The sequence below is a fragment of the Alosa pseudoharengus genome, unplaced genomic scaffold (assembly GCF_046254945.1).
Source record: "Alosa pseudoharengus isolate Yale_2024_CS ecotype anadromous, Long Island Sound unplaced genomic scaffold, YU_APseudo_1.1 YU_APseudo_1.1_scf_13, whole genome shotgun sequence".
In the NCBI taxonomy this organism is placed as follows: Eukaryota; Metazoa; Chordata; class Actinopteri; order Clupeiformes; family Clupeidae; genus Alosa; species Alosa pseudoharengus.
In genome coordinates, this window is record NW_027468598.1 from 25906509 (window position 1) to 25926863 (window position 20355).

Below are 20355 nucleotides of genomic sequence, written 5' to 3' on the forward strand. Positions count from 1 at the left end.
TTATTTGCACAAACAATAACGGACAGTAGCTCTTCAACTTGGCCCGTTAAAATGTGTATGAACAGTCTAGCAACGCATTTCATGAAGGCCCTTTTGGACATGTCAGGTAAAACGGCATTTTGTTTTAGACTACTGGTATTTAATTTGTGCATTGACAATAAAGCTGAATATCATATGAACTAGATGACTAAACTTATGCATATGTAGAAGAAGAAACATTCACAAAAATCCATGACATGACCTCTCTTCTTGATAGCTGTTGAAAACTGCATGGAACTGACAGGGATTGTTTTGTTTAACCCTCATAGGGTGTTCGTTTTTTTGTTACACAGGAGGTGCTGCTGGGTCTGGTGGACCCATTGCATTTTAGGCCTTTTAATTCAACATAATCAAACTTTTTTTTTTTAAATACTCACTAGATAGGTACTTCATCCCAATTGCAAGTAATATAAACAACACATATGTTAAATGTGTTGCCTTTACCTTTGTTAAATCACAATTTTGAATAGAAGTGCCACTCGTTTTTGTTTATTTTTGTATTAAAATATAACAAAATAAGGAAATGCATCATAAAACAGGCTTAACTGGAAAATAATCAACTATTGTACAAATGAAGCAAGTTTTATTTATTTGAATTTCATTAGAAATTAAACACACTCAATAACATCTGTCTGAACAACACATTGAAGCCATTGAACACGGCAATTTTATACCAGACTATACCACACATGAGGGGCAGAGTCTCACTGTGTGTGTATTGCATATGTATTTTTTGATAGGGGATGGCATGAAAAGGTAAAAAGAAGAATTGATGTCTTGTGCATGAGTGACTGCCAAGCATGTAGGTCCTGGTAGCATCCAAATCACATTGGCAGCCATGCAGGGGGGTTCATTTCTTGAGCAGGAAGACCATTCAATTCTACCATTTTTTGACATCCATATGTTGTCATTTGCAAGCTGCTGACAGTCGAGTCCAATGTCTGGCTGCTCAATGGCTGGTTCTATGGCTGGCTGCTCAACGGCTGGTCCTGTGGCTTGCTGCTCATCGGCTGGTCCTGGGGCTGGCTGCTGGCGGGCTGGTCCTGAGGTTCGCTTCGCGTTTCAGAGCTGGCTGACAGGCTGGTCCTATGGCTGGCTGCTCACGGTCTGGTTCTGCGGCCTGTTTGCATTTTGAAGCTGATTGACGAGCTGGTCCTGTGGCTTGCTGCTTATTGGCCGGTCCTGGGGCTGGCTGCTGGTGGGCTGGTCCTGAGGTTCGCTTGCGTTTCGATATAGCCTGACGGGCTAGTCCTAAGGCTAGCTGCTCACAGGATGGTCCTGGGGCTGGCTGCTTGCAGGCTCCGTCCTGGTCCTGGCTGCTTGCGGGCTGGTCCTGGTTCTGGCTGCTTGCAGGTTAGTCCTGGCTGCTTGCAGGCTGGTTCTGGCTGCTTGTAGGCTGGGGCTGGCTGCTTCTGGGCTGGTCCCAGCTGCTCACAGGCTGGTCCTGGCTGCTTGCGGGCTGGTCCTGGCTAATCACGGGCTGGTCCTGGCTGCTTGCGGGATAATCCTGGGGCTGGCTGCTCGCAGGTTTGTCCTGGCTGCTGAAGGGCTAGTCCTGAGGCTCTTTTACGTTTCGGAGCTGGCTGATGCTTATCCTCCTCTTCAAACTCAGTGTCGGACTCTAATTTTTCAGAAATGTTAATCTCACTTTCTGAAACTATTTGCTCTGCATCACCATCAAAACCCTCTGACACACTGACATACACACACACACACAGGACCTATGATTTCCACACTTTAACTAGTTCCGGGTCCAGTGGACCCGAACATCCTGTGTGTAATATAAATGTGAAGGGGGGGTATGCAGGGGGTGTTCATTGAAAATGTTTTCTGATTTATGTTCCTCACAGAAAATGAGCCAAGGCCAATGAATCTTAGTTTAAAAAAATAATTATTTGTATCATTTTTATTAAGCTAAAAACTGAAAACGGGTCCCACAGACCCGAACACCTTATAAGGGTTAATAATAAATAAATAAATACATTATGCTGCTACCTTCTGCTTTTCCCAAATACAATGTAGCCTTAAGGTGTACCTTTCATCAGTCCAGTTGCAATGGATGGACTGTGATGAACTGCCCTACTTGTGATTGTTTAGATATTTTAAAGGTTTTATAACAATGCTACACATTTTTTGGCAAGTGCTACAAATCTATTCACCTTTGCAGCGCCATAGGCTACTTTATGTGCGGCCCGCAAACACACATTCCAAACAAGCATACACAAAAGTTTCAAGAGTGGGGGATGGAGTAGAAGATGGAGACAAATTCATTTATATGATTTATTTTCGCGGAATGGATGTACAGGACTGAGCGGTGGTCATATTTTGTACCGCTATGCGGTACATCTAGTTTTAACATAGTTTTAGTTATCAGTAAAATATAAACTATTAACTAAATTATCAAATTGTCAGTAGGCTAATATGTTCACACGATATGTTGTGACGGGTAGACTAACCAGGTAGGCCTTTCCCTCGCTAATCATCTACCCTCCTTATCCCGTTGTGCCACTTGTGCCGCTTCTTGACATCGGTTTAACGACTTCTAAAAATTATGTAATACACTTTTATATTAATAGTAAGGTACCTTACAATTAGAATTGATTGGCAAGCAGCGGCAGTTACTTCTGTTTAATGCGGTATTGATTGCCATTGGTTAATGTTTTCAATAAAAAGCAAACTACAATGAACAGAGAGAAATAGTTATACAGTATGGTGGGGAATCAACGTAAAAAAAGGGCACCGAGCTTCTCGTCAGAGGAACTTGAAGTTTTGCTGAACGAGAGCTTGCACAAGGTGACACTGTTTTCCAGCTTTCGGAATAACTTGTGCAACAGCAACAAAAAACAGAGGAGCGACAAGGACACGTTGGATCGCTGCCATAGGCCTAGTTGGTCGCTTACTGGACACCACCATGCTTACCCATTTATAGATCTTAGCCATTTAAAGGCAAATTCTTTGCCAGCTTTTAATTAGCAAAAGTGATTGCCAATTTGAACGCTTTAATGACATTACGAAATAGCCTAGGCTAATTATCACCATATTAGTTCTGATACCAAATAAAGTAAACTTTATAAATAGGCCTGCACCCATTTTATTATTAGTCTTAAAATGTCCATAACATAAAATCATCGTTGAGCCACATCATCATCAACATACTGTGACTTGTACTGCGCTGCGCTGATTTCTAAAGACTGCTGCACAGTGGCGGCGACTAGCGTCTTGAGAGCTCAAACAACGCTAAGAGAGAGCTTACGAATGGTCCACACCAACCTTACGAAAGTGTGACTTACAGAAGATATACTTAGCGTACTAACGTTTCGGGAATCATGCCATAACGTTAAGACAGAGGTTAAGGAATAGGTTAAGAACTACTTACCGATAAGAACCTTTTGGGAAACCGGCCCTTGAACTCTCTAGCTGCACCTTAGCAATGTTTTGACTCGCAACTCTAGTCGCCACCACTGTAGGCTACAGCAATCTTTAGAGATAACTGTTGCGCATGCATCTCAAATATGGTACAATATCACTGTTTTGGTTCACCAATGATTTTATGTAAGAAGGCTATTAAGGAAATGTTTTCACACAAATAATAAAATGTCCATTTGAATTTAAATAAAAGCTTTATTCTCCTCTTTCTTGCTTTTTTCTCCACCATCTTCTATGTTTAATGTGGGATGTTGCTTTCATTGACAATGTTAACCAATGGCACAAAAGACTGAATTATGTCAGTAATTAAATGAGGCTGCTGGTCATTAAGCCGTGATTAAAAAACAATTAAATACTACTATGACATCATAAAATTGTTCAGATATGTTTGTTATATGGAGTGATGAAGGATGGCGTAATGGGTAAAGGTGTTAGGGGGTGGTCATATGGACAGATTGAAGATCGCTTGCCCCTCCAGACTTCATGTTAATTAAGGGTAGATAATATAATTTCTAATTTTTATCTACGTATGCTATTAATACGTTCATCCATGTTGAAGTAGCCTAAATATTACTAGAGATGTGATGTGTTGTTTATAGGAATTGTAGTGGATGGAGATGAAATGCTTTATTTTTATTCACATAGCAGGTGGCAACACCATGTGACGGTGATGTCATGTACTGCTCTATGGTACATGTACTTTCAGTGGTATTTCCGTGTTCATCAGTGGAAACCCAACTATGGTAGGTCTCTAAGGTGGAGGTTAAGGTATAAATTAGCCATGCTATGTGTTCACCATAAAACAAAAGGTAGGCACTGAACTGCAACTCTCAGATACAGCTTTAAACATCAATATGTGAATATAACTGATCAAAAATACTTTTATGTCTTACAATATAAAATGTTACTTGGTATATTATTGTATGTGGATGCTACATGTGAAACATGCCTGAAGTAATGGGGAACTTATCTACTTCTAAATTCTTTATTCTTTCTGGGCTGCAGGACTCAGGAGTTTACAAGCATCAATACTTATTGTTGGTGTTTGTCCTTTACACCCTCATTATTATAGTCAACTTAACTTTGATCTTTATTGTGACAGTGGATAAAAGTCTCCATGAGCCCATGTACATTTTCATCTGCAATCTGTGTGCAAACGGACTCTACGGGACTGTTGGTTTTTACCCTAAATTTTTGCTGGACTTGCAATCTGATATTCACACAATAGCCCACAGTTGGTGCATGATTCAAACGTTTGTTATTTATTGCTCTGGATTAAGTGAAATGTCAGTTTTAACAGTGATGTCATATGACCGCTATGTGGCAATTTGCAGACCACTGCAATACCACAGCATTATGTTCCCACGTGCTGTGTTAAAGTTGCTTGTATTAGCCTGGGCTTATTCTCATTTGGCAACAGCAATAGCTGTTATCCTTACTTCTAGAATACCCTTTTGTGGATCACACATCCATAAACTATTCTGTGACAATGCTTCAATGGTAATGTTGGGGTGTTATCGGACAACAGCAAACCATGTATGGAGTATGGTGGTTATTTCAGTATGTCTTATACAGTTTGTTTTAATTTCAATTTCTTATGCTCATATTGTCCATGTTTGTATATCATCTAGTGAGGGTAGAGCAAAGTTCAGTAAAACTTGTGTGCCTCATATTGTAGTTATGGTCATATATATTGTGACTGCATTGTTTGATGTATTTTACAGCTGGAATGGTTCAGTAAATCTTCCAATTGGTGTACGTAATGCGTTGGCTATACAATTTCTGATTCTTCCCCCACTATTAAACCCATTAATTTATGGCCTCCAACTTCCAAAGATTCGAAAAGTACTATGTAGACAAAGTTGTAAACACAAAGTGTGTTGTCTTAGAAATAATGCATGATTGTTGTTTGAACCATGTCCTGGTTTGATTATCCTGGTCTTAAATGAAATGAAATATACAAACAGCTTTACCTGTGTGGACACACTGTGACTGTAAATATATTTTATTTCATTATTATTCATTTTACTCTTGCTTTTACTTTTCTTCTACTATTTATCTACCATCACTATAGTTACTATATTTATTCATGTTACTTGATCACAATGTGGAATTAATATAGCCTACTTTGGACAACAGAAGTTATGAAATGTATTAAAGCAGAGACAAAGCAAAGTTGGCCACATTTATATAAGAGCTTAATGCATTGTCAACAAATTGATGTTGTTTTGGCCTATATTTACTTTCTAATAACAATAAGACATATAATTGTCTTGAATTATGCACTTTGTCCATATATTGAATATGTTATATATTATTATTTGTCCATATTGGCTGAATTTTGTGAATAAATGGTACTATACAAAACTAGATGTACCGCATAGCGGTACAAAATATGACCGCCGCTCAGTCCTGTACATCCGTTCCGCGAAAATAAATCACACTTCAATTTGTCTCCATATTTTACTCCATCCCCCACTCTTGAAACTTTTGTGTATGCTTGTTTGGCATGCCTGAGTGTGTGTGTGCAGCTGCACAGAAAGTAGCCTACTGGTGCTGAAAAGGTGAATAGATTGTAGAATAGCCAAAGAAGATGCAGCATTGTTATAAAACCTTTAAAATCTCTAAACAATCACAAGTAGGGCAGTTCATCACAGTTTATCCATTGCAACTGGATTGATGAAAGGTCACTTACACCTGTAGGCTACATTGTATTTGGGAAAAGTAAAAGGTATCAGCATAATGTTATTTATTTATGTATTTATTTATTTATTTATAAACAAAAACATCTCCGTCAGGTCCATGCCGTTTTCAACAGCTATCAAAAACAAAGGTCATTTTTGGATGGATGGATTTTTTGTGAATGTTTCTTCTTCTACATAAGATTTTAGTCATCTTTAGTTCATGTAATACTTTATTGTCAATGCACAAATTAAGTAACAGTAGTCTGAAACGTTAGGGACATTGTCAACAAATTGATGTTGTTTTGGCCTATATTTACTTTCTAATAACAATAAGACATAAAATTGTCTTGAATTATGTACGTTGTCCATATATTGAATATGTTATATATTATTATTTGTCCATATTGGCTGAATTTTGTGAATAAATGGTACTATACAAAACTAGATGTACCGCATAGCGGTACAAAATATGACCGCCGCTCAGTCCTGTACATCCGTTCCGCGAAAATAAATCACACTTCAATTTGTCTCCATATTTTACTCCATCCCCAGCTCTTGAAACTTTTGTGTATGCTTGTTTGGCATGCCTGAGTGTGTGTGTGCAGCTGCACAGAAAGTAGCCTACTGGTGCTGAAAAGGTGAATAGATTGTAGAATAGCCAAAGAAGATGCAGCATTGTTATAAAACCTTTAAAATCTCTAAACAATCACAAGTAGGGCAGTTCATCACAGTTCATCCATTGCAACTGGATGATGAAAGGTCACTTACACCTGTAGGCTACATTGTATTTGGGAAAAGCAAAAGGTATCAGCATAATGTTATTTATTTATGTATTTATTTATTTATTTATGAACAAAAACATCTCCGTCAGTTCCATGCCGTTTTCAACAGCTATCAAAAACAAAGGTCATTTTTGGATGGATGGATTTTTTGTGAATGTTTCTTCTTCTACATAAGATTTTAGTCATCTTTAGTTCATGTAATACTTTATTGTCAATGCACAAATTAAGTTACAGTAGTCTGAAATGTTAGGGACATTGTCAACAAATTGATGTTGTTTTGGCCTATATTTACTTTCTAATAACAATAAGACATAAAATTGTCTTGAATTATGTACTTTGTCCATATATTGAATATGTTATATATTATAATTTGTCCATATTGGCTGAATTTTGTGAATAAATGGTACTATACAAAACTAGATGTACCGCATAGCGGTACAAAATATGACCGCCGCTCAGTCCTGTACATCCGTTCCGCGAAAATAAATCACACTTCAATTTGTCTCCATATTTTACTCCATCCCCCACTCTTGAAACTTTTGTGTATGCTTGTTTGGCATGCCTGAGTGTGTGTGTGCAGCTGCACAGAAAGTAGCCTACTGGTGCTGAAAAGGTGAATAGATTGTAGAATAGCCAAAGAAGATGCAGCATTGTTATAAAACCTTTAAAATCTCTAAACAATCACAAGTAGGGCAGTTCATCACAGTTCATCCATTGCAACTGGATTGATGAAAGGTCACTTACACCTGTAGGCTACATTGTATTTGGGAAAAGCAAAAGGTATCAGCATAATGTTATTTATTTATGTATTTATTTATTTATTTATAAACAAAAACATCTCCATCAGTTCCATGCCGTTTTCAACAGCTATCAAAAACAAAGGTCATTTTTGGATGGATGGATTTTTTGTGAATGTTTCTTCTTCTACATAAGATTTTAGTCATCTTTAATGCGTCGCTAGACTGTTCATACACATTTTAACAGGCCAAAGTTGAAGAGCTGTTGTCCGTTATTGTTCGTGCAAATATAGGCTGATTCATGTTCCCTTGCATTGTGTAACTGAGGTCCATGGCTAGTCTGGCTTTCACCAGACCAAGCTCAATCTTTTAAGAAATCAAAAAATAAATAGCGGGCAGATCAGGCTGGGTTCACCCAGCCTAGTCCATAGGCACCCGATATTGTTTAATTTTCCGATTGAGATATCCACGCTCTGGCTATTCTAAATGCAAAAATGCATCAGGGAGTTATGACAAAACTGTAACTAACAAACTAGATCCTAATAGAAAGCTGTTAGCTTCCCTAAGCTACAGGTACTGTAGGCTTATAAGGTAGGCCTATTTACAACATAAATTGTCAATAGGCTACGCTGGCGACACAAATAAAATCTCCTTTGGAAACCAATGGCTTACGCTGCGGACTTAAACTGCCATATCCTTTCAAGGAAAGCGCGAATGAAGTAGCCACTTCTAAATGGGACAAGGCTTTGAACCGGTTCACGGAACGAAAACGAAAACCAGAAACTTTTGATGTTTTGCTAGGAACAGAAACAAAACCAGAAACTTTACATTTTTTTATGTTCCGGAACAGAACCGTTTATCTAAAATAATGGTAACCGGTTAATAGCGTTATTTTTTTCGTTCTTTGACAAGATTTCTGTGCAATATGACTTGGTGAGGTTCACTTCCGGTCGTTCACTCATCGGGAGAAATGTAATAGAGAAGCTTTCCGCCAGCTGTAGGCTACAGGCAGAATCTTCTGTCATTTCCCTCTGGGCCCTGACAAGGTTTTGGCCATTTGTTTATAAGTTTAATATTCACAATGGCAGCTATGCACACACCATTGTGGTTTTGTATTGTCTGATGACATAAGAGAGATTTTGAGATTGCGAGGTGAGATTTTGAGAGATTTTGCAACTGCGAGGTCCATGGCAGGCGCCCCACAGAAATGTTTCATTTTGCGAGTGAGATGCACGCTGCCCCCTCTGCGGCGCGTTCGCCCCTAGTTTCAGAGCTATTCTAGGGCCGTGACTGTGGTAAACAAACTATATCCTAATAGAAAACTGATAGCTTTCCTGGTTAAATGGTATAAGCTAGGCTTATTAGCCTACACAACATAAATTGTGCTGGCGACCCAAGTAAAATCTCCTGCGACCCAGTCTTTGGGAACCAATGACGTAGCCTATAGTGCTTTTTAATGTTTGATGACGAGATAGAGACATATGTAGACTAGCAATATAATTTTAAAGTCCTAATGATCAGCCTACTTATTTGTATGTCCCGCAGCTGACATGGAACGTTATTAACCGGTTCGGGAACTTTATTTTTTTGTTCTAACCGGTTCAGGAACATCCATTTTAGGGTTGAACCGAAAACCGGAAACGTTAAAATACTGTTTCTGTTCGGAACGAACCAATTGGGAAAAAAATCTGGTTCAAAGCCCTGAAATGGGACCCACTACACAGTAGCTTAAGGTGTGTTGCTAAAGCAGCCATAATGAAATGAAGGTGTCATTGTTTGGATACTTCACACACACATGCTTTTTAATTTCACAGACTACAACTACCAAGCTGGAATCAAAGCACATCGATTCCCCTCTCACACCCTGCACGCACTTAAAACAAAATAAACAGGCGTCTCAGTCTCACGCATGTATAGGCAAAACTGTATCAGACCGGTGTAACGTTGGTAAATCTTCCATTGCACAGAATGATTTTTGTACCACGTGCAACAAATGACAGTCGAAACATACAATTACAGTGCTGCTATCAATTTGCTTGGTATAACCGCATTTATAGTTTTCTACAAATGCAATCAATCAAATTGGCCTCCATCACTCAACCAACGCTAACGGTAACATTACCTAGGTCCTTATTGATATTATAAGATTAACGTACCTGCAGTAAAAACCAAGCATGTCCGATAAACATCCTCAGATTTATTTCGGTTTCAAGAAGAAATGGGAATTACATTTCATGTGAACATCGTCCTATCCTTATTAGACGTTCTCTGCGGTAAACTACAGTCCTGTAGGAAGCGTCCATTGTTTTTCCAACCCACTTTTAACTTCCAACAAAATTACGTCTCACTGCAACGATGCGCCATCTAGTGGACAAACGACTACTTATCGCCAGTACTGGAAATGCAGCCATGATGATGATGATGAATATTTGGCTTTCTTTTAATCCTACTGAATTTGTAATTATGTATCAGCCGTTCTAATACCGATAGTATGTGGGTGCCTGTGTGTGTGTGCATGTGTATACATGTGTGCACCGCCATCTACAGGCCCATAATCACTCATTTGTGATTTGCACCCCCCCGGTAAAAAAATGAAAATGCAATATCATTCTGCTATAATGTTCAGAACTGCACCAAATTTTATGTGTATGATTAACCTAAGTTTCGTAGAATTTCATCCATGGGGGGGGGTCTAAAAAAATTAAGTTATGTGTACATTTAGTGACATTTAGTTACAACGGCTGATACATAATTACACATTCAGTAGGATTAAAGGAAAAATAAATATTCATCATAAATAATATTTTGGCTGCATTTCCAGTATTGGCGTCACATAGTCGTTTGTCCACCAGATGGCGCATCGTTGCAGTGAGAGGTAATTTTGTTGGAAGTTAATCTAAAGTGGGTTGGAAAGACACTACGCTTCCTACAAGGACAAGACTAGTTTACCGCTGAGAACGTCTAATAAGGGTAGGATGATTTCTGCATGACATGTAATTCCCATTTCTTCTTGAAGCCGAAATAAATCTGCGAATGTTTATCAGACATGCTTGGATTTAACTGCAGGTAGGCTACGTTAATCCTAAATTATATCAATAGCCTAGAGTAGGTAAAATAATCTTACCGTTAGCATTGGTTGAGTAATAGAGGCTGTGGTGGATTTCTATGACTTAACGGAGGCATGTATGGTTTTTATAAACTTTATTACTGCAATTATTATGAGACTTCAAGGCCTGTACACATCTTAAACAGACCAGACCAGCAGTCAAGGATTGGGGTGAGGGAGTTCACAGTGACACCTCAGTTTTTCCACGACAGATCTGGAGGTTCCAACCGAGATTTGACACAGGATTCATCAGGAAAGCAGTTTTGCCCCGGGTGAAGCAGATCACGGCAGGTTAGTTTCCCCAAGGGCCCAAAAGGTAGGCAATTTTGCTTACATTAGGGAGAGCCAGGCTGTTGTGACTTGTGGGTAGCCTGGGACTGAGTTGTTTACTGAATCCTCAAAAGAATAGTGGAGACATAGGAGGGAGATTGAGTTACACTGTTGGTCTTTAAAAGCGCATGCGTTTTATGATGATAGAGTAGAGTGCTGCAGAATAGAGGGAGGATAAGAGGCAACTAGGCCGTAAATTAACCTGGCAGTAGTTAAGTTGGCTAGTGGGGAAAGGAACAATATATAATACACAATATAATAGTGATATTTCAGACAGATAGAAATATTTAAGAATAGACTGGAATGAGCTGACATCACTGGACAAAATATTAGCCATCGATATGCAGAAAGATAGAAAACATTTTAGAAATAGACTGAAATGAGCTGACATCACTGGACAAAATATTAGCCAGAGATGTCAGACAGATAGAAACATTTTAGAAATAGACTAAAATGACCTGATATCACTGGACAAACAGATGAGCCAGAGATGTCAGACAGATAGAAACATTTTAGAAATAGAATGACATGAGCTGATATCGCTGGACAAACAGATGAGCCAGCGATATGCAGACAGATAGAAACATTTTAGAAATAGACTGAAATGAGCTGATATCACTGGACAAACAGATAAGCCAGAGATGTCAGACAGATAGAAACATTTTAGAAATAGAATGACATGAGCTGATATCGCTGGACAAACAGATGAGCCAGCGATATGCAGACAGATAGAAACATTTTAGAATAGACTGGAATGAGCTGATATCGCTGGACAAACAGATGAGCCAGCGATGTTCAGACAAATAGAAACAATTCAGAAATAGAATGACATGAGCTGATAATCACTGGACAAAAAGATGAGCCAGCGATATGCAGACAGATAGAAACATTTTAGAATAGAATAACATGAGCTGAATATCACTTGGGCACAAAATCCGAGCCAGTGATAATCAGACAGATAGGACCCCTCAGAACAAAGTTTTAAAATGTTTATTTGCTATGTGAAAATACTGAGTGTGTGTGAGCATGGGCCTACAATAGGTGCCGGGAGCACACAGACCTACACTTGTGATTGAGGAGATCCCCGAGGGACAGAGAGAGGGTCGGTTGAAGGAGATCGGAATAAAAGTGGATCATTAGAGATAGCAATTGGGATACTGATCAAGGATTTGCACAGGATACATACGTTGGACATAAATGCTTTGATAAAAGTATTCACATGCCTCTAAACAGAGACGCCTGAGCCTCTGAGTAATGAGGAAGGCCTTTTCCCCTACAGCCCCTCTAAGTCCTCCTTACACCCAGAGAAGGACAGAGAAGAAGGTAAGGAGGCAGAGCAGAGTACAGAGGTTTTGGAAGACGAATCGGAGCTCACAGTGGGAAGTGATTGGGAGACATAGGTTTGTAAGAAATTCTCCCCCTGTAAGGAAACGTGGAAGGCTCACACTAGGTTAAAACTTAGAAGAAACATCACTATAAAATCTTACAGTGTGCCTTGCTATAATAAATGTTGTCACATATAAAACAAAATCAAAAGGTTGTGATGCACATGGCAAAATGTATACACTTTTGTAGAACAATATACTCACAACAATAAAGAAATATAGTTATAACACTGTTAGAAGATTCATGTATACACGTTAGTAGAGCAATATACTCACATCAATAAGAAAATAGTTAGAACACTGTTAGAAAGTTCATGTATACACCTCAATAGAGCAATGCACCCACATTAATGAAGAACTAGAGAATAACCTGTTAGAAGTTGATAACTTGTGTAAAACTGAAATAAGTAAATAAAATAAGTAAAGAGAAATAATTGTATGAAGTAAAATTTGCCACAGACATTAAGCCCACAGGTGGGGGCCAGACTCAGCAGAAGACCTTGGCTCAACGCCCAGATCTAGGCTCGCTGCCCAGACCTGGCTGACTGCCCAGAAGAGACAAGAGATAAGAAGTCTTACACACACAGGTAGGCCAGAGCAGCATTCTCACACACACAGGAACAGCTAAAACTAGGATTAAGTGAAATAAGAAGTAAGAACACAATTTTTTCTGTTAATTGTAAATTAGAAAAAAAACAAACATCACCAGAGAACAGAGGATCAAGCAACTAACACAGGGTTGAGACAACAGTCAGAGTAGGGTACATCACATTGGAAGTAGATAGGTTAGGACTACTCATAACACAGGGAAGAGAAAGGACACAACCACATAGTAATTAAGATAGCAGTGGCCTATAACCGTTTCCCATATTAACACACAGAATCAGAAAAAAGACAAACAACTTATCCAACAAGCAAACTACAGGGATATATGGCACAAGGAGGACATGAAGTGATCTGGACCATAAACATTACCCAGCATACAGAAGAGGGGTGTTATATAAACTTTGACACTGGACAAAACGTGGAATTCCAAGGCAAGAGGTTGCAACTCCCAACATACTGTAGAGACTGGTGGGGCCTTGTCGAAGTAGTAATTGATACACTTGGTGACATAGACCCTGGCATGCATTTGCAGGAGAATCAGGAGTGGCCACAAACCCGAGCAATAGCTGGAGACGCACATAATAGTGAAAAGTCAGAGGAAGAGTGAGTGGTTAAAATCACCGAACACCCAAAAGGAGGGTGGGGCGTAAGCGCCACAGACAAATAGGGGGCAGCGGTTCCAGGACAGAGAGTGCTGCTTCCAGCTCACTGTGAAACTTGGGGAGACTTGAGGGACGCCATGCTATACACAGTCGGTGACCTACGCCCATATACACCAGAAGATAACCAGCCAGTGTGCATCAAACCTAGCTTCGACGAACAAGAGGCACACCTCCGAGACTGGGAACTGGGTTGGTACCTGGATTGGGAACAATCTAGTAATATAGAAGACCAAAATCGACTCCAGGTGCACAGGGAAGACTGCAAATCGTAAGAGGATCTGATATATATCCACGAGGGGGTTCAGAACATTCAGTTAAAGGACCACAACCATTCAAAAGACTAAACCCACAGCAGGGAGAAGGGTTGTGAAGAATGGCGACGGGAGAGATGACACCCTTGGAGGAAGTCTTGAAAGAGAACAGGACTGCCAGAGATAGAATCAAGGAGGTCAGGAAGAAATGTGAAGAAAGGACACAGAAACACCACACCCCCTGGACATACAATGGAACATTTGATTTAAGCACAATAACCCAAATGCAGGAGAAGGTCCTGAAACATAAAACCATGACAAGAGGCCCGCGAGACAAAAGAAAAGAGAAGAAGAACTACTGACTCGGAAGCTTTCATGAAAATAGCCAAGCGGAAAAGGAAGAAGAAGGCAATGGAAAGGGAAAAAAATTCAACAAAGACAAGCATCCCCGACCCAGGCTCCAGATCCAAGGGCCCTGCCTATGGAGGAACCACGACCATCTCCATATGCAGAAAAGGACAGACTGTATCCCGAGATACCAAAAGAGGATACAAAGGAAATGGGCCAACGGAAAGAAGGACCACCGGGCTCTGCAATCCAAGCGGCCTTAGTGTTGAGAGAAGTCATGATGGGATCGCATGAAGTTGTGGGAGGAAATAAAGAAAATAATGGAGAGGCAACACGACTCCTCGTCAGGAGCATCACCGCGACCAACGGCGCCTCTTTTCAGCCCCGGGGCCCCTGAGCTTTCCCTGAGGGGTGGAGAGACTGAAGGAGCATTGAGGGAAATGGAGACAGACCATAGGAGTTCGGGAAGGATACAGAGGACCGAAACAGAAGTGGCCAAAAGGTGGGAAGAAGCACTTCAAAGTGAAGACGAGGTGGCAACAAACCATAGGTATGCTCTGGAAAAGTTGCAGCATGATTGGGAAGAAGGGTTAACCCACACCAGTACTCCCAAAGGACAGGAACAGAATAAAAACACAGGGATAGAAATAAGAGATCACGAACAAAACAGATGGATGATCCAGGAGCATCAGAGAATGATGGAGGAAGAGCAGGTTGCAGCCATTCGAAGAGAAGCTGAGATACAACTTGAGCGCTGGAGCGAGAGGAAAGCACTTGAAGCAAAACGACTTATAGATAAACTGAAAAAGACAGAAGGCAATGAGCCAGGAAAAGAAGAACTGGTAGCCAGAGCTTGGGAGAAAATTGGAGAGGCTATGAAATGGATAGAAGAAAGAGTAAACATGTGGGAATCTGAAAAGCACCAGAAATACAAGGTCAACTTCTTGAAGTTCATGTAAGAACAGAGGGAGAAATTAGAAGGAGTCATAGAGGAGATGAGCCTTGAGGAGAAGCATGAAGAAGAAAGGGCGAAGGCAGAACTTCTGGAACAAGAGAAGGAGAAGCATTGGAGGTGGACAAGAAGAGAAGAAATAGAGGAGGAAAGGCTAATTAGCCTAGCAGCTTAAAGGACTAAATTGGAAGAGCTGAAAGGGAGAACTAATGAAACTCTGGAGAAAATATATAAGTGTGTCTAAAAGATGAGAAACAAAAGCAGGGAAGAAGAGTGCTGAAACTCTGCGTGGAAGAGTCCGAGGTGGATCAAAGCACGAAAATACGATTTGGGAATAGATCAGGACATAGCCTATTACCCCGTGGAATCAATCCAGAGGCAACCACGAATGCCGGAGCAGGCCCAGACACAGACAACAGAACTAAAGCTACTAGGCCGAGGGGCAATAGGTGGAGGGTGCAACGGGCACTTCAAAGGTGCACAAGGAGTGCGATCCCACCAGGGCCGAAGGAAGGAATTCCGTGGAAAAGGAATGACGATGCTCTCAGTAATGATCCCACCCAGTATGATCGACACAGGACTCTTGGGGCTAAGCAGAGTAAAGAAAGGCGTCGAGAAAGGCCTGGAGGAAATCCGGAGAGGAATGAAGAAAGGGCTAAATGAGATTGAAGGAGAAGTAGTTCAAAAGAGTTGAAAGAAAACAAAAGAGAGCTGGAGAAGATAGAGAAAGAAGAGAAAAAGAAAAAGAATGGATGAGAAAAGAACGAGAGAGAATGCAAAAAAGAGGCCCATGAAGATTCAGATGAAGAAGAAACACATGTCATGGCACCAATAATAATAAAAGAGAAAAAATCATTCTACCAGCCGTGGACTCACTCGGACGTGAGCGGTCTCTTGGCAAGGCTCCCAGTGTTACCCGAGGGAGGAGATAGATGGATTTCAAATATAGAAAACCAGACACAAGGACGAACCTTGGCCTAATAGGATTCAGTAGTGACTGGGTAGAGTGCTATGAACAGAACATAGCCCCACTCCGAGCTATGATCATGAATGCAGAAACCAACAATCTGAAAAACCGCGACACCTGGACAATGGATGGAAATGAAGCATTTGAGCGCATCAAGGGAGAACTGCAGCAAGCACCTGCTCTTGCACTGCCAGACTATGGAAAACCATTCCACCTGTATGTGTCAGTGAAGAAAGGGGAGGGAAAGGACGCATACTTGACAGCTATTTATCGCAGACACAGTGTCATGGGAGAAGCAAAACAAGCAATTGGGTACTATAGCTCTTAACTGGAGGCAGTGGCTCAGGGTTATCCACCATGCTTTCAGGGACTTGAGGCAGTGTATTCAGCATATGTCAAGGCCTCCAGCATTACCATGGGATGGTCAGTGATCATACACACCAGTCGTGCAATAGGCCAGTTAGTTGAACAAGGAAAGTTCTGCCTGACACCCCAGAGACAGCTCAGATATTATAATCTGTCCCTTTGCCCTGATGTCAGCTTAAGGACATGTGACACAGCAGGAAAACTAGCAGATCTTGTTACCATCGACTATGAGGGTGTACCACACAACTGTGTAGCAGACTCAGTAGCCTTCACACAAGAGAGTGAGCTACTGGGGGATGGGATAACATACTTTGTAGATGCTGTAGTCATAATTATGACAACAAAACACACACAGGGTTCAGTGTAGTGCAAACATTGTAAAAAAATAAATAAATAATAATTACAGTCATGTGCGAGCCCGGTACACAACCGTGTTCAGCTCAACTAGCGGAGCTTAAAGCATTAACAGCAGCATGCTCACTAGCGGAAGGACAGGAGGCAACCATATATATTGACAGTGCATACACTCACAATGTTTGCCATGTGCATGGCGCACAGTGGAGGCAAAGAGGCTTAAAAAAAAAAAAAAAACAGATGTTATTCAGAAATTCAGTTATTATTAGCTGCCATAATGCGACCAAAAAGGCTAGCTATATGCAAATGCAAAGCACACTGTAAGGTACATTACCGTAGGTCATGTTAAGGCAGATGAGGTAGCAAAGGAAGCTGCCTTAGAGGCAAGAAGGCTTAATGCAGTCCCAAAACCCCCTCAGGAGAATGAACCACATACAGTGCTGTTCAACAGGTCAAACTCGGATGGTGGTCCCAAATTGGCTCCTCGATCTCCTAATAGATCAGGCACATTGTGTTTCTCACAGTGCAAGGGAGGATGTAAGGCAGCAGATTCTTGACAGAGGATTCTGGGCACCATCGCTTCAGGATCGCATTGCCTATGTGTTGAGGTCACATTTGTGCAATAAGCAACTCAAGGAAAGGCATAAAAACAGGCATAGGGCCAAGACCCCTGGGACATATTCCACTCCCAGAAGGTCCATTCAAACATCTGGTAATGGATTACATTGACATGGGAAAAACAGTCAATTCATACAAACATGTTCCAGTGATAGTATGTTGATACTCAAGGTGGGTGGAAGCTTGCCCAAGCAGGGGATATGATGAAAAGACTGTGATTCGTTTTCTGGCAAGAGAAGTGATCCCCAGGTTCGGAATTCCAGAAATAATGGTAGAGCTTAAGCGCAGATCCAAATTTGCCAAATCTAAATTGGGTAGATGCATTGCCAATTGCATTAAGACTTCATAGCTGGTTATGCCAACCATCTTTCGTTGGAACTCCTTGCTCTCACTGAGACTTGGATCAAACCAGAGAACACAGCCACCCCGGCTGCACTCTCCACTAACCTTACACTATCCCACACCCCTCGTCCATCTGGACGAGGAGGTGGGGCGGGCCTGCTGATCTCCAACAAATGGAAATTCACCCCGCTACTGCCTTCAAACAAATATGTCTCATTCGAATTCCATGCCATCACAGTGATCGCCCCAGCAAAACTCTACGTGCTGGTCATCTACCGCCCTCCAGGCCAACTAGGCGACTTTTTGGACGAACTTGACACTCTGCTGTCCTCCATCCCTGAGCATGACTGTCCGCTTCTTGTTCTCGGCGATATCAACATCCACTTAGATGCCCCAGGCTCAGCGGACTTTTTGGCCCTGATCCACTCCTTTGACCTCAAACTGGTTCAAAGCCCACCGACACACAAAGCTGGCAAAGAGCTTGACTTGATCTTCACTCGGAACTGCAGCACAGACACCCTCACGGTGACGCCTCTCCATCTTTCTGACCACTTCTTCATCCAGTTCAACGTCAGCCTGACAGAACAGCCTCCGGCTCCTCAGCCGATGGTCACGTTCCGCCGCAACATCCGGAACCTGTCTCCAACGCACTTTTCCTCTGTGGTTGCCTCCGGTCTACCTCCACTCAACACCTTCTCCTCTCTGGAGGTTAATGAGGCCACAGACTCGCTCTGCTCCACACTGAGCTCGTGTCTAGACGAGCTGTGCCCTCTTACCACAAGGCCAGCTCGATCCAAACACTCTCATCCATGGCTAAATGATACCCTCCGATCGCAGCGCACCAAACTCAGAGCCGCGGAGAGGAAATGGCACAAATCCAAACTAACTGATGACCTCAAAAACTACCAGACACTCCTGACTTCCTTCTCAGCCAGCATCACTGCTGCTAAGACAGCTTTCTACAATGACAAAATCAACAGCGCTACAGACACTCGAAAGCTTTTTTCAACCTTCAAATCGCTACTCAACCCTCAGATGCCTCCTCCTCCATCCAGCCTTACTGCAGATACCCTCGCCTCATTTTTTACAAACAAAGTGGCGGCAATCAGCAGTCAATTCTCTACATGCCCACTCAACGCATCTGACTCAGATACCGCACTCCTACAACCTCTAGGGACTGCTAGATCATCTTTTTCAGCATTCACGCCTCTCTCCGAGAATGAAGTATCTAGACTCCTGACATGCAGCCGTCCTACCACATGCTCGCTCGACCCTATACCTACGAGCCTTCTTAAGAACGAGCGTTACTTAAGAAAGCTTCTCTCAACCCTGCTCAAGTCGAGAACTACCGCCCTGTCTCACTCCTGCCTTTCCTATCCAAAGGCATTGAACGAGCAGTCTCCAAACAGGTCTCTGACTTCCTTTCACAGAACAACCTTCTGGATCCAAATCAGTCTGGGTTCAAAAGCGGCCACTCTACCGAAACGGCTCTGCTGTCTGTAACAGAAGCCTTAAAAGAAGCCAGGGCGACCGCTCGGTCATCAGCACTCATTCTGCTTGACTTATCGGCTGCCTTTGACATGGTTAATCACCGCATCCTTCTCTCTATACTCGCTAACATGGGAATCTCCGGTTCTGCTCTCTCCTGGTTTGAATCCTACCTCACAGGACGCTCGTTTAACGTATCATGGCTTGGTCAGCTATCTGCACCTCACCATCTCACCACAGGGGTCCCCCAGGGCTCAGTACTGGGCCCCCTTCTCTTTGCTATCTACACCACCTCCTTGGGACAGATTATCCGTTCGCATGGCTTCTCATACCACTGCTATGCAGACGACACACAGCTCTATCTGTCCTTTCCACCTGATGACCCCTTGGTTTCAGCACGGATCTCGGATTGCCTCTCAGACATAGCTACATGGATGAAGGCACACCACCTCCAGCTGAACCTCTCAAAGACCGAACTGCTGGTCCTCCCAGCTAAACCTACCATACACCACGACATCAACATCAAATTTGACTCCCTGTCTGTTTCACCTACCAGGACTGCAAGAAATCTAGGAGTTGTTCTCGACAACCAACTAAACTTCTCAGATCATGTTGCCTCAGTCGCCCGGTCATGCCGTTTCGCACTCTACAATATACGGAAAATCAGGTCTTACTTAACTCAAGATGCCACCCAACTTCTGGTTCAGGCAATAGTCATCTCACGACTCGACTACTGCAACGCCCTCCTGACAGGTCTCCCAGCCTGCGCAGTGAAACCACTTCAGATGATCCAGAACGCGGCGGCGCGCCTGGTCTACAACCAACCCAAGAGGGCACATGTTACCCCGCTACTCATCCAGCTACATTGGCTACCTATGGCGGCCCGCATCAAATTCAAGGCTCTAACGCTTG

At 42.0% G+C, this 20355-nt stretch overlaps 1 protein-coding gene and 1 long non-coding RNA gene across 2 annotated transcripts in view; one reads left to right on the plus strand and one right to left on the minus strand.

The window, feature by feature from the left end:
- LOC143121953 (uncharacterized) overlaps positions 1 to 20355 on the minus strand; it is a 227219-nt gene that overhangs the window by 147319 nt on the left and 59545 nt on the right. The window lies entirely within an intron of this gene.
- Positions 1312 to 12504, plus strand: LOC143122232 (olfactory receptor 6N2-like). The gene is made up of 4 exons (XM_076283090.1): positions 1312 to 1392; positions 4471 to 5310; positions 10921 to 11065; positions 12338 to 12504. Exons 1-4 carry the CDS (start codon positions 1312 to 1314, stop codon positions 12502 to 12504), a joined length of 1233 nt encoding a protein of 410 aa, XP_076139205.1.

Coding starts and splice junctions, on each gene's coding strand:
- LOC143122232 (XM_076283090.1), top strand. CDS start 1,312: ATGGTCCTGGGGCTGGCTGCTTGCAGGCTCCGTCCTGGTCCTGGCTGC. Junction 1,393..4,470: donor CTGGTTCTGGCTGCTTGCAG/GTTAGTCCTGGC, acceptor TCTGGGCTGCAG/GACTCAGGAGTTTACAAGCA. Junction 5,311..10,920: donor AACTTCCAAAGATTCGAAAA/GTACTATGTAGA, acceptor CATCTTAAACAG/ACCAGACCAGCAGTCAAGGA.